Consider the following 21,137-nt stretch of genomic DNA (forward strand, 5'->3'; position numbering starts at 1 on the left):
CTTGGTTCCTTGCATACCACCCAGAAGTGGTATGGACGTTGTTAGCCACTTGCTCCAGATCATTTTTGATACTTTTTACTTACTGTATCTTTACAAGGGGTGCAAATAAATGTGGAGGACACTGTAGCTTTTTGCTTGTCACATCGATTCTGCTTTCCGTTTTATGCAGTGGTGAACCCTTAACGAATGCTTAACACTTGATTAGGAGGTTAGCTTTGACAATATGCAGTCATATCAGCAGGTTTCAAATGTTTAAGAAACACTTTTCCTAAAATGCTCCTTTGTCTAAATTATGCCATTAAAACAAACAACACAAGTAGATTCTATTGTATCACAATTTTATTTAAATATGCAGTTGTATCAGTGCACAATTCAATCTGTAATTTCAGCGGTAGAATAAAAGCATGGATGCATCTATCATCTTCTGTGCTGCCTTGTGCTGCCCAGCCCCACCAAATATCGTCCAGTCAAAGGCATTGAAGTCCCCACACAGAACTAATGTGCCTGTTGGATAATACCCCCCTCCACCGATACAGTACTGAAAAAGAGCATAAGGTGTTAGCTTCAGACTATTTACATTCTTGATTTATAACATATGAAGTTGCTTTACTCACATATTGAGGCTGACATCCAGTTGGCTTGATGCCAGAACAGATGGCCATAGGTGCTTTGTCACTGTTGAATACACTGAAGGTAACGAAGCCAGGTTCAAATTCATCTGCAATAAGATGACATAAGTCGTCATTTCCTAGATGTCATGGAATAAAGGTATTTTTTGCCTATCACACCATCCACCCATACCTCTTACAGCAGACCCATAGAGCTCGCTTGTAGATTCCTTATCCCCTTCATCATAGATGACAGGGATTGGGATTCCACTGCCTCCTTTGCATTCCCCCATGCCATACTTCACAGGGTGGAGCTTCAGAGCACACCAGATCACAAAGAGACAACACTGTTTACAGCTTAATACATTACTTCCATGCCTGTATAAATATAAAAACTAGTGTAGATCTCTAATCTATGAGTCCTGGACATGTGTCTGTGTAACAATTGTATATGATTACATTCAGATGTTTGTAGATATTCCTCAAACTGTATGCCACTGACTTAAATGTTTCTGTATTTTACATTCAAATGTTCAGATACATGGTCTAGATCTCAAGAAGCAGAATTAATAACTTTAACAGTGCCATGCTTTACACTGAAATACATGTACATGTAGCCTATCAGTTCATGTCAGTGGATGTTAAGTTTTGTACCTTGAATAAATGGTAAAGATTTCCTCCATATTTATCGAGGAAATGTGTGTCTGTGTGGTAGCGCAGAATAGAGGAGTTGGACCAAAGTCCAGGTTCTTCATTATTTGGTACATGCCATATGGAGACGTCCTTGGCTTTAATGTCGTAGTACCCAGGATTCTGTGGAGAGAAGGTTAAGAAATGGTTCTGTCTGAGGCGACTGGTTGATCTGAAGTTGTTGGCCCTTTTTTACACAATATATGACAGAACAATAGCAACAATTATGTCTTTAAATGTCTGTTCTGAATCTCTGCTCTCATAACGCTCTTTTTATTATCCGTGTTTGGGTGACCTGTTTGTCTCGTGACTGCAAATGTAGGCACACATTGCTGTCCTACTTTAAAGCCCCAATATTAATCAGTGTTATGCTGTCACAAAGGGACAGGGAGAACTACTTATAAATTATTAGTTATAAATCCTTCCATGACCCGATGACTGCACACAGATGTCACTGACATTTTGAACTCTATTGCACGAAATGCACAATATATTGACCCAGTTTTATTCACCGTAATCCTCTTATTGTGGTGTGATAATGTTGACTCTGCAGCTCATTCGTTCTGTCATCCTAAGCTTAATAGCAGATCCAACGGAGGTTGCATCTCGGAAGACATTTAACTGTTTATAACGGCAGACACAAACTGAGAGTCCTACAATCTGCAGACTATTGTTGGTCCTCAATAGAGACTGAGAATCCTAATATAACTATTATGATTGTCTTCAAAATATCACATGTAGATCAAATAAAAATCCAAGTATGTTTTTTTTCAAGGTACCTTGTAATCGTCATCAGTGGCACCCTCTGCAGTTCCAAAAATAACCCTGTTGGCCCAGGTCTTGTCCCCCTCTGGTTTGCTGGGGTCATCTCCATTTTGACTTGACCAGCGGTCGCCCCGGGTGCACTTTCCCAGGATGTCGTTTTCATGAACACTGGCCACCAGGGTCCAGCCTCCACCCGCTGTGGTCATGTCACAGAATGTCTGGTAGACGACACCACTTTCAGTGATAAGGTAGTAAATGCCGTCTATTAAAAAACAAAACATTTTTGGTTATCTGATTAGCATCCTCCTTAATTTACATGTCTAAGGAGACATGCTCCTGGTCTTTATATTAGCTGTACAAGCAATGAAAAGACCTCTTCCTCTTGGGGAACTCTTATGAGATGGTTTGAGAAGCACTCACAGAAAAATAAGTTAAGATATACAGTAACTTTCACGTCTTTATAAAATGTTAACAGGACAGGTATGCAATATTGGGACAGGTATGTAAAAAGACATAACACCTTGCGACGTGTCATATGTGATTATTTACCTTCATCCACATTGTATGTGTCTTTAATTTCCTTGCAGCTCTGGCCAATAATTCTCATCTTGGCATGATGTCTCTTTAAATTCAGATTTTTGTGTAGGTCATGGGTAGTTGTATCTAAGAAGAAATATTGGCAACAAAAAAAATTACATTTTTGCAGTGATCCTTTCACAGCAGCATCTCTCGGCTTTTCAGATGAATAATGAAATAGTAAAATAAAATAATAATAAAATAACAGCCTGAATAGTACATGAGGGTCTTACTACAGTCAGCCGCTGCACAGAGTCCCAGTGCAAGGCAACTCAGTAGAACAGTCTCTCTTAGCATGATGAATCCCAAATATTAACTGTCCATGGTCCACAATGAGGGGGTTTTATATTGACCAGGACCTGGCACTGTTTATTTTTTTCTGTTTCACAAGAATGAAAATAGGCCAGTTTCGTAATAATGTACTACTGACTGACTCATCCCCTGACAATGTTCAAATCAATAACAGGTAAGGATAAGGTCAGTAGAATGTTTCAAGTTTGAAATGTTCAGATCTATAAGCGTAGAGGTTATTTCATTCATACTACAGCTTAATAAGAGCAGGACAGCATTTGTGACATTACTTTGATATTTGTGACATTATTTTGATAAACATTTATATTTAATATATAACCTAACACTAAATAAAAAAGTGAGCTGAAATAAATAAAATGCAATACATTTTTCATGTTTCGTGTTTATGCAACATAATTTATTTCACACACATGCACAAAAATAGTAATCTGCATGGTTTATTCATGTCTCTTCTTCTGACACCGAGATGGCTGATCCTGAATAAATAACAACACTCTGTAAGGCCCGTTTCGCTTAATCACATGTTCAATGCACACTGTAACCCATAGAAATGTAGAAAGACATTTTCATGCATGTTTCAAAAGATCACAGTTAAAGCTGCCCAAGCATGTGTTTGGAATGATTTTACATGTCAAAATGTAGCCCGGTAGCAAAAAGCAATGCATGTGAATTCAGGCGTCATCTGAGGTGTTCTCCAATATCCAACCATGAATGTCAACAAAGACAAAACGCAAACACCCCGACCTCACGGAAGTTCCGCTCTGACACAGTGCATGACTGGGCTCTCTGTATGCGCTCAGTGAAACAGAAGCACCGACCCTTTCATAAAAGTGAAATAGCCAATTATTTATGAAGGTGGGCTCGGCTCGCAAAGAGGCTGCATCACTGGGAATGCTAATGGAACATCAAAGATGCAGTAAAGCGGTAGGCAAACGCCGGGCACAACAGTCCCATTCAAGTTCAACGACTTATTTTCCGTAATTGGAACTGGAACGAAGAACTATTCTTTTTGAAAACTTTATTGCTAAGGGTGTGCTTATAGAATAGACTATTGCTCCACATGGGGCAGGTAGCCTACGATGTTGGTGACTTACTGCTGTCTCCAAATGCGCATAAATTGATCCTCGATAAACTTTATAAAGGATGTATAAAGTTTACCACTGACATACAGTAGGCCTACTGCTGAAAAGTTATAATTATCCTATCAGGGGAAATGTTCACATCGGGATAGGGATCGCAGTATACCTCTACGCAGGTTGAATATACAGCCCCATGTTAACATATGAAACAGCAAGGTTCAACGAACTGTTCTGATTGTTGGACGCATGTTGGCTCATGACCAGTGTCCCCGGTGGTTCGCTGCCACAGACGCCGCAGCAGTCCAAAAGGCGTGCGAATGCTTCCCTGAAGTCCGTGTTGAACGCGTAAATGATCGGATTCAAAGATGAGTTGCACCATCCAAGCCACATGAACACTTCAAACGTCGTCTCACTCACACACTTTGGTTCGTCATTCTGTGGCTCCTGACAAAACGGCACCGTACAGTTCACGACAAAGAAAGGGAACCAACAGCACACGAATACACCCATTATGATGGCCAACGTTTTGAGGAGTTTGGTTTCTTTTGACAACTTTACTGCTTTCGGTTGGGGACAAGGAAACTCGCTAGATGTACAGTTAACAGCATGCTCAGCGGCGCGTTCTAAAGAGGATATCTTTTGTATTTGCTTATGAGCAATCTGATAGATCTTTGTGTAAGTAACAATCATAATAGCCACAGGAATATAGAAGCTGATCATCGAGGACCATATAGCGTACGTCTTGCTAAGACTCGGATCACAGTTATCAATAGTTTGGTTTGTCACCACTTCAGTTGTCTCTTGCTCTGCCTTGTGCCAATTAAGCTGAACCGGGACAAACGAGATGACGCCTGACACGGTCCATGTCATACTGACCATAATGAGGGCTATTTTCTTGTCCATGTTTCTTTCGTATGTGAACGGACTGGAGATGGCCCAGTAACGGTCCAGACTAATTACACAGAGATTAAGAATAGAAGCTGTAGAGCACATGATGTCGAAAGCCAACCATGTGTTACAGAATGTCCAGAACGGCCAGTGACCCAAGACCGTAGCCACCGCCTTCCAGGGCATCACCAATACGGCCACCAACAGGTCGGATAAAGCCAGGGAAACAATAAAGATATTTGTGACTTTGACTCTCAGATGTCGGAATCGCAAAACTGCTGCGCAAACGGTGAAGTTTCCAAATAGCGTCCACAAAATAAGCAGCACAAAGACACATCCCATTAGGATCCGAGATGGAATCTCATCCCTTCCAGTGCTCCTGCCAGTACTGTTTGCCATTGACGTGTGAAGCGTTTTTTTTCAGTGTAAGTTCTCAAGTACCCGTTTCAGGATCTACTATTATCTTCCAGTGAACTTTTGCGTCTCTGTCATAGAATGTTGTGAACTCCATCCGTCTTAAGAAATGTATCGAAATCGAAGCTTACAGTCCATGCATGAAAGATGAACTAGGGTGCGCGCCACCACACAGCCACTGCAGGCAACTCAAAAAACCACGTGCCACCTTTCAGAGGAGATGGCGACTTTCATTTGCCTCTAGGACCGAATTTTTTGCTGATGGAACGCACGTGGTAAATGAACTAAAGGCACCTCCCTAATACAAAATGACATGTAGAATCATTTGTATAATTATTTTCAAAATATTGCAGTCATGCATTAATTTAATACACATTTACAGATTAAAAAAAAAAAAAAAACAAGCAAAGTTTAATTTTCCTGATTATTACTGAAAATTACTGTAATTGTTACATTAAAGTAAATTTGCTACCTATATAAATTAGGTGATGATGTTGGTGGAAACCTGATCCTACTCATCCTGCAACCTGTATAATTAACACTTTACAGATAGTTCAAAGTCACACTATAGCAAAGTCATATCACCCCAAAGACCTCCTGACAAATCTATTTCAAGCTATATGAAACAGATTCTGGCTTTGTTGTTGTATTCTCAAAAAATCTCTAAAAGAAAACACAGATAAAAAAATAGTGTAGCCTATTTCTGCGATTGTGCATGTTGTCTGACTTTATATCCATTTTGACCCACAATGTATCCAACATTATTGACCTTCAGACGTCAACAGTAAAGGCACAAATGGTAGAGCGCTTACTTAGCTTTGGGCCCTTATAGCCTGAGTGTCACTATACTAAGCTCCCCAGCAGGATGTCTATATGCTATGCTTAGTATGTTGTGCACAATTGGTTGTGAGATGAATATGTGTTCATCACCCACCCAATAGGGTGCTTGGGTGAAGGTTTAAATGTGCATGTGTTACAGCATCTGCTATACATTTTATATATCTGTGCCTTTGTATGGACTGTGACAACACATTTCTTTTGCATATTCTTATCTCTGTCTATAGAATCTATATATAAAATCTTAAAATGTTGCATATGTAAAATGTATTGATTCATATAGATTGTTCCTGTCCAAGTATTGCATATAGAACCTTTCATACTACAGGTAGTTCTTTGCTTATGTATACAGTTAAGAAGAAAATTATTCATACCCTTGGCCAATATTGATGTAATGTTTATATTCTCTTGACCAATATGTTTGTTCTGACTGAAAATGACACTGCCACATGCCAAAAGGTTGTAAGACAATGTGGTAGAAACATAGAATCAAAAAAAAATCGTTTTTATCTTTTTTACATTTTTATGAAAAATGGCATGTCCAAAATTATTCATACCCTTTTTAAATAATCAATGGAAACATTTTTATTTGCCATCAAAGCTCTCGAAATGGTTCTTATAATACCTGCCAAGCTTCTCCATGTCTCCACAATGATTGTAGACCGCACATTTTAGCAGCAATCTGGATTTTGAGACAGGAATGATTATTTGCCATCACTTTGGACTTGTGCTAACTTTTTTGACTGATTGAGGTCTGGACTCTGGCTGGGCCACTCTAAAATGTTGATATTGTTCTTAACCATTTCTTGCCTTGTTTGGCTGTATGTTTTGGATCAATGATGCCCATTGGGGCAGGTCTCTCGACAGACTGCCTGAGTCCAGACCTCAATCCGTCAAAAAAAAGTGAGCACAAGGCCAGAGTGATGGCAGATTACCGTTCCTGACTGAAAACCTGGATTGCTGTTAAAAAGGTGTGGTCTAGAATTATTGTGGAGACATGGAGAGGCTAGGTAGATATTATAAGAACCATTTTGAAAGTTGTGAAGGCAAATAAAGATGTTTCCATTGATTATTTAAAGAGTATGAATAATTTTGGACTTGCCATTTTTCATAAAAATGTAAAAAAAAGATGAAAACCCTTCTTTTTTAATTCCATGTTTCTCCCACATTGTCTTACAAACTTTTGGCATGCGACAGTGTCATTTTCCGATTTCAAATCAGCATTAAATCAATATTTGCCAGGGGTATGAATAATTTCGTTCTTAACTGTATATATATATATATATATATATATATATGTACATTGTTGTGGACTGAGGAATACCACAATGGGCTTTTCTGTATGTAGAGAGAGAGAGAGAGAGAGAGAGAGAGAGGTGGGGCGGGGGGAGAGACACAGGAACAAAATTATTCATACCCCAATACCCCAGCCAAACAAGGCAAGAAATGGTTAACAGAGAACAGTGGACATGTAATTTTGGACATGCCTTTTTTTTTATGTAAAAAAAGATGAAAACACTTCTTTTTTTATTCCATGTGTGTACCACATTGTCTTACAGCCTTTAGCCATGTGGCAGTGTCATTGTTTTTAGTACATGTGAATTTTCATACGTGAAATTCTGTAAAGATTGTCCATTGTGATTTTCTAATGGTTTGTGTAGACTAGAAGTTTGAAGACTAGAAGTTTGTTAGAAAATCAAAATATCTGGAGCTGCTTATTGGCATTATGTTAATACAAAAGGAAAAGTTGCCATTGTTTATTATAAAACAATATAATATAATAGAGACCAAGAGTATATATTTTGTTGTACATTAATTTACAGTGTACATAAAAGTGTGTAAGTGCATTTCACAATTCAGTAAAAGACAGATCCATATTTTTTGGATTTTATTTCACAATGTTCTCTTGTGTTTCACTGATCTGTGAGTTTATTTAAATACCATACAACAACCATAGAAGAACATTCGCTTCAATGCCATGGCCAACAAGACATCACAGTTCATCCAAAGTGAAGACAAAAAGGTTTAAGTTTCAGGACAAAAGGAGGGAAGCAGAAGCCGTTCAGGGAGTCAAATATCTCAACATCACAAAGGTCTTCCCCACAGCGTGGCTGAAGATGCCCCCATATGATTCACCAGGCACAACCATGGTGCGCTATACGCAACTCTTCCTTCATATGCAGTCTGCAGAGGTGTGTGACTGATTGTGTTCGTCCTGTCACTGAGTGTGCTTGCATATGTGTCGAATGTGACAACAGGCAATAAAGATTTTGTGCATGCTATTATGAAAGGAGCCGGTGCAGTTTAAACCATCATAGCTGGCAGTTACCACAGTGTGTGAAGGTATGTTTCATATGAAACAAAGACACAACAGTACCTTTGAAAGAGTGTACAGTGTGTGTATCTAAAACATACAGACCATATCAGTTGCAATAGAAGTGAATAACAACTAATTTCAACATCCAAGTAAAAATACGTCCATGCAAGTATAAGCACCAACCTCTATAACAGAGAAAAGCCCATTGTGGTATTCCTCAGTCCACAACAATAGAATGGATAAACAGTGCACTTGACAAACAGTCTGGGAAGAGCTCTGTGCACCTGATGGCAACTCATATTTAAATAGGCATCACTGCAGCACTATGGTGTATATTGCGAGGGCTTTAGGTTCACTAGCTGGTCACAAAGGAGAGCACCATCGTTTAAATAGATAATATCAACACATAGGTTTACACAGGCAAAATGTCAAACAGAAGATCTGAGAGGTTGTCTCAGAGGGAAAAGGTTTTTCATATGACGCATTATTCATTACATTCTAACTATTTCCGTTCTATAGTTCAGTGATTGAGATGTGTGTTGTGTATTTCTGTCTTTTTTTTTTTTTAAATGTCATGATTTTGTCTAAGGTCTTGCCTTGACAGCTTAGATTGTGAATAACGTGGATTCATAACAATGGTCATTGGTTTGTACACATTTGTACTAATTTGTACACATGGAGTGTACACACACGCACACACACACACATGTATGCGTGCACAGCACATGCACACACACACACACACACACACAAACACACATCATGCAGTCAGCTCAGCCCAAATTAGTAATGTTAGACCGGCCACCAGGGGGATTCACAATGCGATGGCCAGAACGTCGTGGGATGTTATCATCAATTTGTGCTCCTAGGATAAAACACAAGAGCAAACCATTACAGAAATCAAATCATCTCTTTAGCCAAAATTCCAACATTGACTAGATCATTTAAAAAGCCAGGAAAACAACCCAATAAGAGCGATTTCAGTTTCTGTAAACGTAGCCGTCAAGTCACTGAAAACGCTAGATAAACCAAACATAGCCTACAACTATTCTAAGTAATAATTTAGAATGTAATTAGGAGTGTTCTGTGTACTGTGATATCACAATTCACGGTTTGAGCAATTTTGGCAAATGGGACACATCGCTGTACAACAAATGAAGTGAAGTGGGATTACCTGATAGGCTGAAGTTGGACTGGTGGAGATTTCTGATTGGTGGGGGCTGGTGGCTCGTTGGTGAGGTCTTGGCAGAAGGTGCAGGGGTGATGTACTTTGGAGTGGCAGGCACATCGTACACAGGGCCATCATACATTCCACGAGACACACCCTGTCTGCCTATCATCTGCAAAGCACAAGGTGAGAACCCTAACATTAGTACCTATGAGTAGTTTTTTATCATCGTCTGATGATAAATGGATTTCAGTTTCTAAGACACAAACCTCAACAACAATCAGATCTTTGTCTAAAACAACATGATATCTAAGAAATGAAAAAGAATATGTGAAAAGTATGTAGATCCTTAATCTTTAAAACTGTTGTAGATGCTGATTCCATACAAAAATAGTGTATAAATGTATGTATAACAAATACCACATATAAATGTCATAAAAGAGTGCATTCTCACATTGTTCCTGGTTTTGACACGCTGGTATCCATAGTCAGGGAAGGGCTTGCGGGGGATAAAACGGCCAGTGCCCTGTTGCACATGAAGCTTGCCCTCTTCATAGACAACCTTCCCCTGGCTCACAACCAGAAGGGGAGCCCCACGACACTCCATCCCCTCAAAGATATTATACTCCAATGCCTGAGAGACAGAGAAAGGGACGGAGGGAGGGAAAGAGAGATGGAGAGAGAGAGTGATAGGCTGTAATTACAGCAATGCTACCCAAATTTGGATTACTATGGGCAAACATATTTAACAGATAGAGATCAAAGTACACTGATGGAGGACTGGTGTCATTTTCAAACATACATTTTATATATGTTCCTTTAAAAAGAAAACACACAGAGAGGAGAGGAAAAACAAGAAATACAATCAAATCCCTTTACCCTTACCCTTGCAATGACAAGCATAACTCGGATAGCTAACAAGGAAATTAAATAGGTAAAATACCCTCCATCATTGTACAGTAGTTTTCATACAAACACGGGCTCTCAGCCCCATCCCCTTTCTCACCGACTGCTGCAGTTTGGCAGTAATGGTCCTTGTCCTGTCAGGGTCCCAGATGACAATGTCAGCATCTGAGCCCACAGCTATTCTACCCTTCCGCGGGTACAGGTTGAATATTTTGGCTGCATTGGTGCTAGTGACTGCCACAAACTGGTTCTCGTCCATCTTTCCCATTGCCTAAAAAGGAAAGGATTCAAGATGAAGACTAACTTTTTCATACGCAAATACGCAACAACTATAAATGTTAAATGCCTTAAATGTTAAGATTTGACTCAAAGTTCTGAACATGGTTTTAAGAATTTAAATATAGCACTCACAAACTCTCTCTCTCTCTCTGTCTTTTTCTCTCTCTCTCTCTCTCTCACACACACACACACACACACAACACACACACATATGTCTCTCTTTCTCTCTCTCACCACAGCTTTGTCCCAAACGAAGCCCATCCTCTCTTCCACTCCATTGGTGCCCTCAGGGATGAGAGTGAAGTTGTCCTTCCCTATGGCCTTCTGAGAGGTGCTGTAGGCACAATGTGCACTGCCAACCACCTGCAGGTCTCCACTGAACCACAGAAACAGAGCAGCAACAACTGTGTTAAGTACATATGCAACAACAGCTATCAAAAGCCAATGAACAAATGTTTATCCATGGCACAAAAAAATCAGTCAGACGTACTACTACAAAAATGCAATTTATGAAAATGTACAATAAATTCCATCTGTCCTTAAACCCTGCAGACTTGTATATAAAACATACTTTGTTGTTTTCCAATGTGAGAGTAAACACAGTCAATATTAGATTAGAACACATTAGACACAATTCGGTTGATTGGCAAAATATAATAATATATTTCACTAGTTCGCCCGTTGGTATGATTGCTATGCTAGAGTGTATAGGTGAAGTGCATGTTTGACAAGGTAGCTGGCCATGGTCCTGGAATGTCTGAAGCGGAGATCGCGATAGAGCGATGACCGCTTGCACTCCCCTGTGTAAGGAGGATGAGTAACAGGGCAATCGGTGAAATGGACAAGTAGAGGAGTATGGGGAGGAGGGGGGATAATTTCGCAAATGCCGGAGCGTGTGACGTGAGGAAAAGGAGGTCGGCTTAAATACCCTGGGGGCGGCAGTAGGTGAGTTAATTGCTGTCAATCATCCCTAAGGCTCCTCCCAAACTTTGTTTAAAAAACATCTTTTTGACATCTTATGCAACATTGTTGCATACGTTCATACAAGTTGATATATATTGGACTGCTGATCATTGTATGCGTTTGGAAAAATCAACACCGGAACACACACACACATGCACACGCAAAGATCATTCTAGATCGGTTATCATCTGACATTGAAGACTTATGCAATCAGTGGAGTCTAAAGCACTTCTCTAGACCACCACCAGATGTCCTTGCAATGCAAGCAGGTGCTGCACTGCATGCTGTTGCTGGGGGAAGTCAAAAAACTGAGCCACCACACTGCCATCTCCTGTTAATTACGCCCGGCTGGACATAAGGAGTGGCCCTTGATACTCAGATCTTTTTTTCATATAATAGCCTATCCACTATATTTATAAAGCCATGGTCAGATGCAGAGATTCAGTTATAATGAAGGCTAGAACAATGAATGAGGTTATGGGAAGCTATACCTGATTAGGTGAATGGCGGGTAAAAAGTAAAAAGAAAAAGAACAAAAACAATGTTTTTCATAAATTTAAACTGAAATAAAGTGGAACAGAGACTTTTACAATCTACAAAATGTATTATAAAATAGTGTATCATATCAATAATAGACAACAGAAAAACATCTAGGCTAAAAATATGTGTTCCCTTGTAGTGCAAATCTGATGGAGAGAGATTCTAATTGCACTGACATCTCCCTCTCTCTTGTCAGCCTGCCTCTAAGCTGGAGGGAGGGAGCCAAGGCAGAAAGGATGGGGGGGGGGGGGGCAATGTAACCATGGCAACAGGAGCTGAACGCCACCAGCACTGCATTTCTATTTCTGGAAACGGGGCCAGGGAAAGCAAGGTGTGGTGCAGAATCGAGTCTGGGAGGAAGTGGATCAGAACTCAGGGAGTAGAGCAGTGGGTGGTCAGCAGGGCCAGAAGATGTCTCAGTGGTGTGTATATTATAGGATAGCCAGAGGCGGACAGAGTACACAGCTTCATTACTTGAGTAAAAGTACAGATACCCTTTGCTAAATTTTACTCAAGTACAAGTAAAAGTACAACAGTCAGATGTCTACTTAGGTAAAAGTACTGAAGTACTTGTTTTTAAAAGTACTTGAGTATCAAGAGTACAAGAGTAGCCTACATTTTCTAAATATTTCATTACTACTGCCACAGTGCTTACATTTATGTACAGAAACGTCCTACATGGAGTTATGAAAAATGTTAATGTTAATACCTTGGAGAATGTAAAAGGAATTGAAAGTAAAATCAAGTCATTTTCATCTTTTTACCATGTTGCCAGGGATGGGCAGTATTTCTAATACATGTATTTAAAATACAAAATACTATTTTGTAATTGAAACACTTGAAGCGAAAACTATCATTAACTTATTCATAAATTTTAAATAGTCTGGCGAGGTGGGGCCACAGGTTGGCACATTCCCGGGATGGACCTGCTAGGGTTTCGTCTCTTATCTAAATCTGACCATGGAGTTGACTTTGGCGGAAAGCTGAAGGTGATTGCTGATAGGCTGTCCCAATCAGTGGCGCCTGCACAATCCAATCACGTTTGAGAGGGAAACAAAAAATTGAGGGTTTCCGAGATTTTTCTTTTTTCCTTTTTTTTTAGAAGTAGTAACGGGTACTCACGGTTATGGATAGAAATATAGTGGAGTAAAGAGTGCAATATTTGCCTCTCAAATGTACTTGAGTAAAGTTATGAGTACTCCCCAAAAATGATACTCGAGTAAAGTACAGATCCCTCAAAATTGTACTCAAGTACTGTACTCAAGTAAATGTACTCCGTTACTGTCCGGCTCTGAGGATAGCCTTCAACCATGGGTTTACAACACAGCATATTTACATCTCTCAAATCAATGGAGGTGCATTGATTAATTAATTTGGATTTGTTATGTGTTTCAATGCTATGTGCTACATGCATGACAGAGAGTTGTATTTGTGTGGACAGTGCTCACAGTGCTCACAGTTTACTACCCAATAAATCCAACTTTAAATCTTAAAATGGCTTATTCATTTGGATTCATGTAGTATCAATGTACCAATCGTCCATTGGTCTTTGCGCAAAAACACATCAAAGTTTCATTTTTGTATAATAATCCAAATTACTTTATGAATACTAAATTAGATATGTGAATGTGAAGAGAAAGATGGAGTTGGATTGGCCACAATCTTTTACCAGGCAAGTAGAGTGTGGAGGTGTTCAGGGGTCGTAGGGTCTGGACTGAGGGGCGGAGATGTCACATAAGCCGCCGCCTTGGCCCAGTTCTTGCTCCAATAGTGGGATCCGTCAGTGGCCAAGCTGGCCGTGATTGGCTCACCAAACACTACGGCACCTACAGAGCAAAATATGAACCTTAATTTCACAAATTTTATATAATTTGGTCCACTTGGAGTGTTAAAATGACTCCACAAACTGCTACTACTACTGCTAAAACTGGTGCAGTACTTAAACAATAAGCCCCAAGAGGCTGTAGGTTAACAGATAATTTAAGATAGGCTAAGTAGACGTTGTTAGGCATGATGTGTACTTAGGCCTTGCTGTTCTAAAATACTCTGTAACCTATGGCCTTGCAGGCTTCAATATTGACATATTAAACTCATACACAGAGTTTGTGGGGGGGCAGGGTGAGCACCCCCCCCCCCCCGGTGGAAACAGGTAATTGCATTGTTTAAAAAATTTGTGAAATACGTCTGGCATGACCAGATATTTTTAAAAATAATTTAAATAACACAAAACAACAATATAAGGAATGGGCTGCGGTTGATGATGGGAGCAGCCAGGTTTTCTTCTCTTGCGATCCTTCACATCGAAAGCGACATTACGGCCAGCCTGACGAGGCATACAGGACGCAAAAAACGAAAAATACTGTTATAGCACTAGTATGGACATCTTGCCGTGCCAACGTTGCAATAAAGGTTGCCTAAATGCCATGTATATAAATGTCCTGTCAGCTTACTAATTGATTTTGCGTTGTGTGTAAATTTTTGACTTTTTATCCCACTTTGTTTAAACAGCAAAGTGGCGAAGCCTCGTTCACCTGTTTGGAACTGGCTGGTGAACGTGATGCGCGTAGGCCTGGCTAGATACACCGACCCTTTTTGTGCATCTAGGCTAGTGGACGTGTGCGATCACATCTGGCCCTCTGACAGTGACAAGAAAATGTTGTGGCCCTTTCTATCATCAAAGTTGCCCATCCCTGATCTAGGCCTGATCGCTGTGGATTACTTTTTTTCGTGTCATTGGATTACAGCAAAATATGAATATTGTTTGCTTAACATGTCTTAAAGTAATGGCGTGATTGCGCTTCGTTTCTGCATTTGGAGAGGCATCAGACTGTAGGTGAACACTTCCTTTGATTCTTGGAGTTCTCGCTATGATTTAGGTTTAGGTCTGCCCTGCACTCAATAGCCTACAGTTTGGAGTTTACTTACTTTGCCTTTGTAGAATCGAATTTGAGTTTTTAATGACTCGTTTTTCTTAAGCTAAGCATACATGAACCGATGCATCTTGTTATTTAAAACTCCACTCTGCTAGGTGGTTATAGGCTATATAGTTCGTTTTAATAGCAAACAGAAATGTCAAGATGGTAACAGGTCATTACATTCTTTAATTGACAAAATATGATTGTACAAAATATTCAATCAATGTGGCGCAAATGAGGCTAGAGGCGGTGGATTCATTTATCAAAAGTGAGCAGCAACCAGACTCTATGGGCTAAGCCCCGAATGTTTTCAACTGCTAGGCGACACCCCTGTCTATTGCGTTTCAAGACAACCGTGCTGCATTGGATTTCATAAGGACGAATTGTTAAATTGTTACAATGTAATTATATATTTATTTAGCATGTTTGTTTTCTCCATATGTGCTCATGCTGTGTTCCCCAAATGGTAGGCCGGTCTCAGCTGCTACAATTAGTTTTTTTTTTTGTCTGCCCCCCCTGGCTCGAATATCAAACTCCGCCTATGATTAAACTGTAGCCCTCTGACTCTATCAAATAAATGAACACCCCATTCTGTGGAGTATTTTCCCCTTATTTGGCAACATGTTATGCTTATAGCATAGCATGTTTATAACTGCATTGCATGTCATACGCGTTCTTGTTCCATGTCTGCCATGATGACATCACTCACCTTTCTTCCTGGCCTGGGCTATAGTGTCGGCAGCACTCTTGCTCATCACCTTGGTGATGTACACAGGACAGTTCACCCGGTTTCCGAGGGTAATGGCGCGGAACACTGCTTCCGACTCCAGCTAAGAGGTGAGAAGAAGCCAATCAGAGCCAAATCAAACTCGGTAGGCTGTTACTTTCATGCTGGAGTTATCTGATTAGTTTAGCCCTTATTAGGTAATCCCTTAATTAGCTCAATGATCTGTAGACATTACCTCCTCTGGGCGACTCAATGGGTGGCCCTCTGGCCCAATGATTCCCATATCCAGAATTTTATTCTGCTCCTGAGAGAGAAGTTTACAGTGTAACCATCACTATAACCCCCGACACAGAGGAACATGATCCACTGCATTGTTCTATTATGAACATCTTTACTGAACATTCATCATGACCATCATGAGCAGTGACCATCGATCAATCATCATCCTAACCACCATCATCATAACCATCATCATCATCATCATCATCATAACCATCATCATCATCATAATCATCACAACCATCATCATCATCATCATCATCATCATCCCTATCTATTTAAATTTACCAGACTTTATTTCTATCCTAGGTCATCACTATCATTTCCATCTTGTCATATCATGACCAGCTCTTTCACCAGCTAACATCTACTACTTCACAACTGCATGTCATCATTATGTTCCGACTTCATTGTTCACCGATAGCTGTGCAGCCCAGCATGCAGACTGACCTGTGCAATGAGGTCTCCGTTCTCCGCATGCACCAACACCACAGCTCCCAGTTCCTTCAGGTAGGAGAAGGCCTCGTACAGCTTCAGCCACACACAGGACCCAGATGGAAGAAATTATAAATGATTGACCTCTCTTCAACACAGCAAGACTAAGACAGATTCACAACAATAGAGTAAAAGAGTGTTGGCCAATACCTGGGTGTCTGACATCTGGTACAGGTCCTTGTAGGCCATGTAAACTAGGAAAGAGTTTATCCCTGGAAGAGAGAATGTATGAGAGAGAGAGAGAGAGAGAGACATTTGAGATATTTGCAATAACATTTTATTTTCTGATGAAATTTCAAAATCCTCATGTGAATAAATCTACTTCTTTGCATGCATGTCTGTCACTACATTCTGAAACTGACCGGGCCATGCTACATACTGAAACTGACCGGGCCATGCAGCGGATCAGCCACTGACCTTTGTCCTGCACCAGAAGCTCCAGCTCCTCCTTCACCCCCTCGTGCCACTGCGGGATGTCCATGTGCAGGGAGTAGTCACAGCACGACTTCCTGTCTGCTGCCTCCTGCCACTTCTCAAAGGCCTCCAGCAGACTGTCCCCTGGCTGCGGGGTCACATGGTCAACTGGACAAAAGGAGAATGGGTGTCATCAGAGAAAATATCACAGGCAAACAATTGCTGGTGTCAGGTATGTGCAGTGGAAGGTCTGACACAGGATCATCTCAGGCTGCTGTTTGTATGTGCAAAAGTGATGAGGTTTTAAGATGAGATCTGTCTTAATGATGTTACGATCACGCCACTCTTTGCACACTGCAGTGTTGATGAGTCCATGCACTCTGTGGCTGTCTGAGTCTTATGTCTGTTAACTGTTTTTTTGTTTATGTTAATGTCCGCATTTTGATATGTCTGTCTGCTGTGGCAATGTAATTCCCTTCTGCAGATGATTAGTCATCCATCTATTTACAGTATCTATCTAAACAGACAGAAGTCTACAGACATCTCTCCGGCCTGATGACCAAATTGGCCATTATTGTACATACACATTGAAAGTCTAAGCCAGAATGTTTACTCAACCATGTCATAGTGCTTGTCTTATCTTCTGAGTTATTTATGTAAAACGCACTGATCATGGTGGTGCCTCCAGCCACCGCGGCCCTGGTGCCCTGGTAGAAGTCGTCTACAGGGGTGACCCCCAGGAAGGGCCTCTGAAAGCAGGTGTTGACATCGATGCCACCGGGTATGACCATGCGCCCTTCCGCCTCCACCACCTTGACTCCGCCGGGCACGATCAGGTTCTCCCCCACCTGCCTGAATGAGCATGTATGCATGTTCAACATTTAGAGGTCTCATGCATGCAGTTTCACAAACCGTATGTTAAAGTATATGCCAACCCTCACATTGTAATCTATTTGACTTACTTTATTAGACCATCTTCCACATAGACATCCGCATAGAAAGACTGGTCATCATTCACAATCCTCCCTCCTTTGATGAGCAGTCGCTCACTCTGTGAAAAAGATAGTGAGTATACACTATTAGGCTGGTTGTCTGTCTTTACCTTTTATTAAGTGCTTTACTTTGCTTCATACCAAAGGGGCAATTTACACTTAACTGTTCATTTGTGGTAGCCTACATTCTTTTACATCAGTTCAAAATGGGTGGGGTTGGTCCTACCAAGAAGGCATAAACTGTCTTCAGTACAATATCTTTGGTTTCCATAGAAAACCTAGCATCCTCTGTGACAGTTCTTTATTGATAGCTGAGATCAAGTAAAGGGATTTGCCAACCAAAGAACTTGATCTCCTCACTCGACGTTTATTTTTTGTTCATGATACCAGTGCGTCCAGACACAGGCATCACACATAATTCCTCTGACACTGAAATACTCGTGGATTGGCACCATACAGGTCACATCAATTGCTTGATTCAGTCAAATGAATTGCAATCAACGTTATGGCAGTTGAATCTAATCCCGTCAAGCCAAAGCCAACCCAAAATTGAATGCATCGCAAACGGTGTGGCTCCTCTTTGCTTTGAGCTCTCCACGAAAGAATGCCTGATGAGCAGCCACCGCCCCCTACACTCGCCACTGTCGTTTCCTGAAGCCCTCCAAATGAACCCTGTTGCGCCTTGCCAATCACCTGATTTTTTTAAATAGTCTCAAAGAATCCCATTTGTCCTGCCATGTCCTGACAAGGCGATATAGTTTTAGCGTTGATTGATCATTGTCACCGAAGATGTTATTAGGCTACATCCGACGCAGTGATGGAATTTCCAGGCATGACTTTGATATTCGGTTCATCTCGTTACATAGTGATTTGGAAAGGTTGGTGATAATGTTACATTAAGCAGCACGACAGGCATGGCTTCCACTATTGTCGGCTCACTAAGAATTTAATCCCTCCGCCTATCGCCGCAAGTAGGGATTTAGAGTAGGGTTCAGATTCAGCAGTGGTTCCTCCCAACAGCCAGGCCGCGTAGCTATCTTACCGTCAGATGGGGGATGCTCTTTTTCCCTTGATAGCCTGTCCCGGACATGCTGTCCTGCCCCGCCGACGAGCACAGACGCCTTAGGAACAATGAGCCGGTTTGCCCTTCTTTGTGTCTCGAGAGCGCGTACGCACAGCGCGATCGGGGTACGGCTGGCGTCCGATTTGTGTGATGAGCGCCTCTCACGGGTAAGTGAGTGTGTGTATATTTCTGTGTGGTTCCACGAGTGAACTGTAGCGCCCCCTCCCAAGTCCTGCGGTGGCCAAAAAGTCACGGCCCACAACATAACCAGCCGCCAGATGGGACGTGTGGAGCCTGCGGCGATAATAATCTTTATCATGGCCATGTATTCTGTTATTGTTTGGAATAGGATAAACACCATTTGACCGATCATTGAGATGTTGGAATAGTTAAAATGATTCCAAATAAAGAAGCGCAAAACGAGTAGCCTAGACTACCTGATACCTATCAACAAAATAAATAACATTAACAGTACACTGAAAGTGAGTTAAAGTTGGCTATTTAGGCTCTTTAAAGAACCCCTGGAAGGCGTCTTTGTATTGGCTAGCACAGACCCTACCATTCACGTAGCTCACCTTTCCATTATTTTGTCCTGAAAAGCAGTCTTTCCCAGATGAATGTGTGCTCTCGATACTTTCGCGCCCATCCTCTCGATTTCCCGGTGAGTTGGGGCTGCGGACGCTGGCTGTCTCGCTCACACAGTCACCGTCTAGGATGCGCTCTCTGCTTCCACTCCGAGGGGTCCGACTCCCTCTCCGGCTCACAGCGCTAGCCTCAAAATCAATGGTTTTGCTGTCGAATGCCCCCTCCACAGAACTGAACATACCGCAATGTTTCTGTCGCTGCGTAGGACCCGTGGTGATGGGCCCTGCCAAGTAAACTGGGAGTTCATCCTCCCGGTTCCACTCTCGCCGGCAGTCGGACATTGCACGCAATGGGCTAGTATGTTTAATCGGGGTGGCAATCTGGAGACTAAAACCAGGTCAGGGCAGATGCTTTATGCAGTCTGATGCAGAGTGCCTGTCGTACTGCGTGAGATCAACTGGGAAACCTTGATCTGCGCGAGGGGGTGCGCTGAATAACTGATGCAGTGCTCTAATTTCAGTTGGTCCATAAACTGCAGTTATGGCGCAGTAACTAGTTCGATGTCGGCAAGAGAGCCCTCTCTAAAATGCAGATCAACTACTCCCGGCGACATAGGCTACAGTAGGTTAGCATACGAATATTTTGAGCAGCGCAGAATCTCTTGAAATGCTCTGCTCAAAGATGACCAGCCGCAACGTATTATCTATCGAATGTTCCTGCTGCCCACGAATTTTTGACGATTTGATTTAGCAGGAGTTGTTTCGTGCATGTTTCACAACAAAGTTGTGAATTTAACAGCAAGGCTGTCCTGGGAGCTGTCCTTCAGCACCAGTTTGAGGGATTCAGCTGAAACCAACGGAAATAAATTGAATTCCAATGTAGTCTAATATTGCTCCTCATTGCATTTAGCACACAGGCTATGTATTATCCTTCGACTGACAGAAATATAACATTTTAGGTGTGGAGTTGAGGCATGCTCAGTTTTTGTTGACTGAATCAATAATCAATGAACTCTTTCGCTTCTGCCTCTATGTTACTTTATGTATTTGTTCCAGTGATGTAGGCTATTTTGGACATCAATCCTAGCCTGTCTCTAGAGTGTAGATTCATGACAACGCTAAGTAAAATAGCCTACCTATAACAATGGCTGGATGATTGGGATAAGCTACACTGCAGATCTTAGGCTATTGTGGCAGAAATGGCCATTAAAATTTAACGAAAACTCTGGCAAAAATAAACGTGTGTCCTACTTATTTTTTATATTCCATAAAGGGGCAAATGCAGTCAGCAGCAGATAGTATAATGTTGTGTGGTTAACCCTCCCG

General features: G+C 41.3%; 3 protein-coding genes across 6 annotated transcripts; all 3 read right to left on the minus strand.

The window, feature by feature from the left end:
• Positions 1-385: 385 nt before the first annotated feature.
• Positions 386-2,963, minus strand: LOC143133418 (intelectin-like). Its single transcript, XM_076293182.1, has 7 exons — positions 2,957-2,963; positions 2,613-2,726; positions 2,078-2,325; positions 1,263-1,421; positions 802-922; positions 615-718; positions 386-538 (listed from the first exon to the last, which is right to left on the minus strand). Exons 1-7 carry the CDS (start codon positions 2,961-2,963, stop codon positions 386-388), a joined length of 906 nt encoding a protein of 301 aa, XP_076149297.1.
• A 1,235-nt stretch (positions 2,964-4,198) lies between these two features.
• Positions 4,199-5,317, minus strand: LOC143133419 (D(1B) dopamine receptor). Its single transcript, XM_076293183.1, has one exon. It carries the CDS (start codon positions 5,315-5,317, stop codon positions 4,199-4,201), a length of 1,119 nt encoding a protein of 372 aa, XP_076149298.1.
• A 3,942-nt stretch (positions 5,318-9,259) lies between these two features.
• Positions 9,260-20,153, minus strand: crmp1 (collapsin response mediator protein 1). Of its 4 annotated transcripts, XM_076295873.1 has the most exons (15): positions 19,803-20,153; positions 18,350-18,352; positions 18,135-18,217; positions 17,840-18,024; positions 17,176-17,340; positions 16,909-16,970; positions 16,714-16,794; positions 16,220-16,288; positions 15,967-16,087; positions 14,012-14,168; positions 11,074-11,215; positions 10,661-10,831; positions 10,109-10,288; positions 9,661-9,826; positions 9,260-9,351 (listed from the first exon to the last, which is right to left on the minus strand). In XM_076295873.1, exons 1-15 carry the CDS (start codon positions 20,151-20,153, stop codon positions 9,260-9,262), a joined length of 2,028 nt encoding a protein of 675 aa, XP_076151988.1. The 4 variants fall into 4 exon arrangements, with proteins under 4 accessions (XP_076151988.1, XP_076151989.1, XP_076151987.1 ...); XM_076295874.1 differs by lacking the exon at positions 18,350-18,352; XM_076295872.1 differs by lacking the exon at positions 18,350-18,352 and having other exon boundaries at positions 18,135-18,223.
• Positions 20,154-21,137: the final 984 nt, after the last annotated feature.

The sequence above is a fragment of the Alosa pseudoharengus genome, unplaced genomic scaffold (assembly GCF_046254945.1).
Source record: "Alosa pseudoharengus isolate Yale_2024_CS ecotype anadromous, Long Island Sound unplaced genomic scaffold, YU_APseudo_1.1 YU_APseudo_1.1_scf_2, whole genome shotgun sequence".
Taxonomy (NCBI): Eukaryota; Metazoa; Chordata; class Actinopteri; order Clupeiformes; family Clupeidae; genus Alosa; species Alosa pseudoharengus.

Bases quoted from the DNA above. Each gene is read 5' to 3' on its own strand.
- crmp1 (XM_076295872.1), bottom strand. From the start codon at position 20,153: ATGTCCGACTGCCGGCGAGAGTGGAACCGGGAGGATGAACTCCCAGTT. The intron at 18,224-19,802 runs GTGAGCTACGTG...TCTTTTTCACAG, and splicing joins CAGGACAAAATAATGGAAAG to AGTGAGCGACTGCTCATCAA. The intron at 18,025-18,134 runs GTAAGTCAAATA...ATGCTCATTCAG, and splicing joins GTGGAAGATGGTCTAATAAA to GCAGGTGGGGGAGAACCTGA.
- LOC143133419 (XM_076293183.1), bottom strand. From the start codon at position 5,317: ATGGCAAACAGTACTGGCAGGAGCACTGGAAGGGATGAGATTCCATCT.
- LOC143133418 (XM_076293182.1), bottom strand. The intron at 2,326-2,612 runs GTAAATAATCAC...GTTTTTTAATAG, and splicing joins CACATACAATGTGGATGAAG to ACGGCATTTACTACCTTATC. The intron at 923-1,262 runs GTACAAAACTTA...TGTGCTCTGAAG, and splicing joins ATCTTTACCATTTATTCAAG to CTCCACCCTGTGAAGTATGG.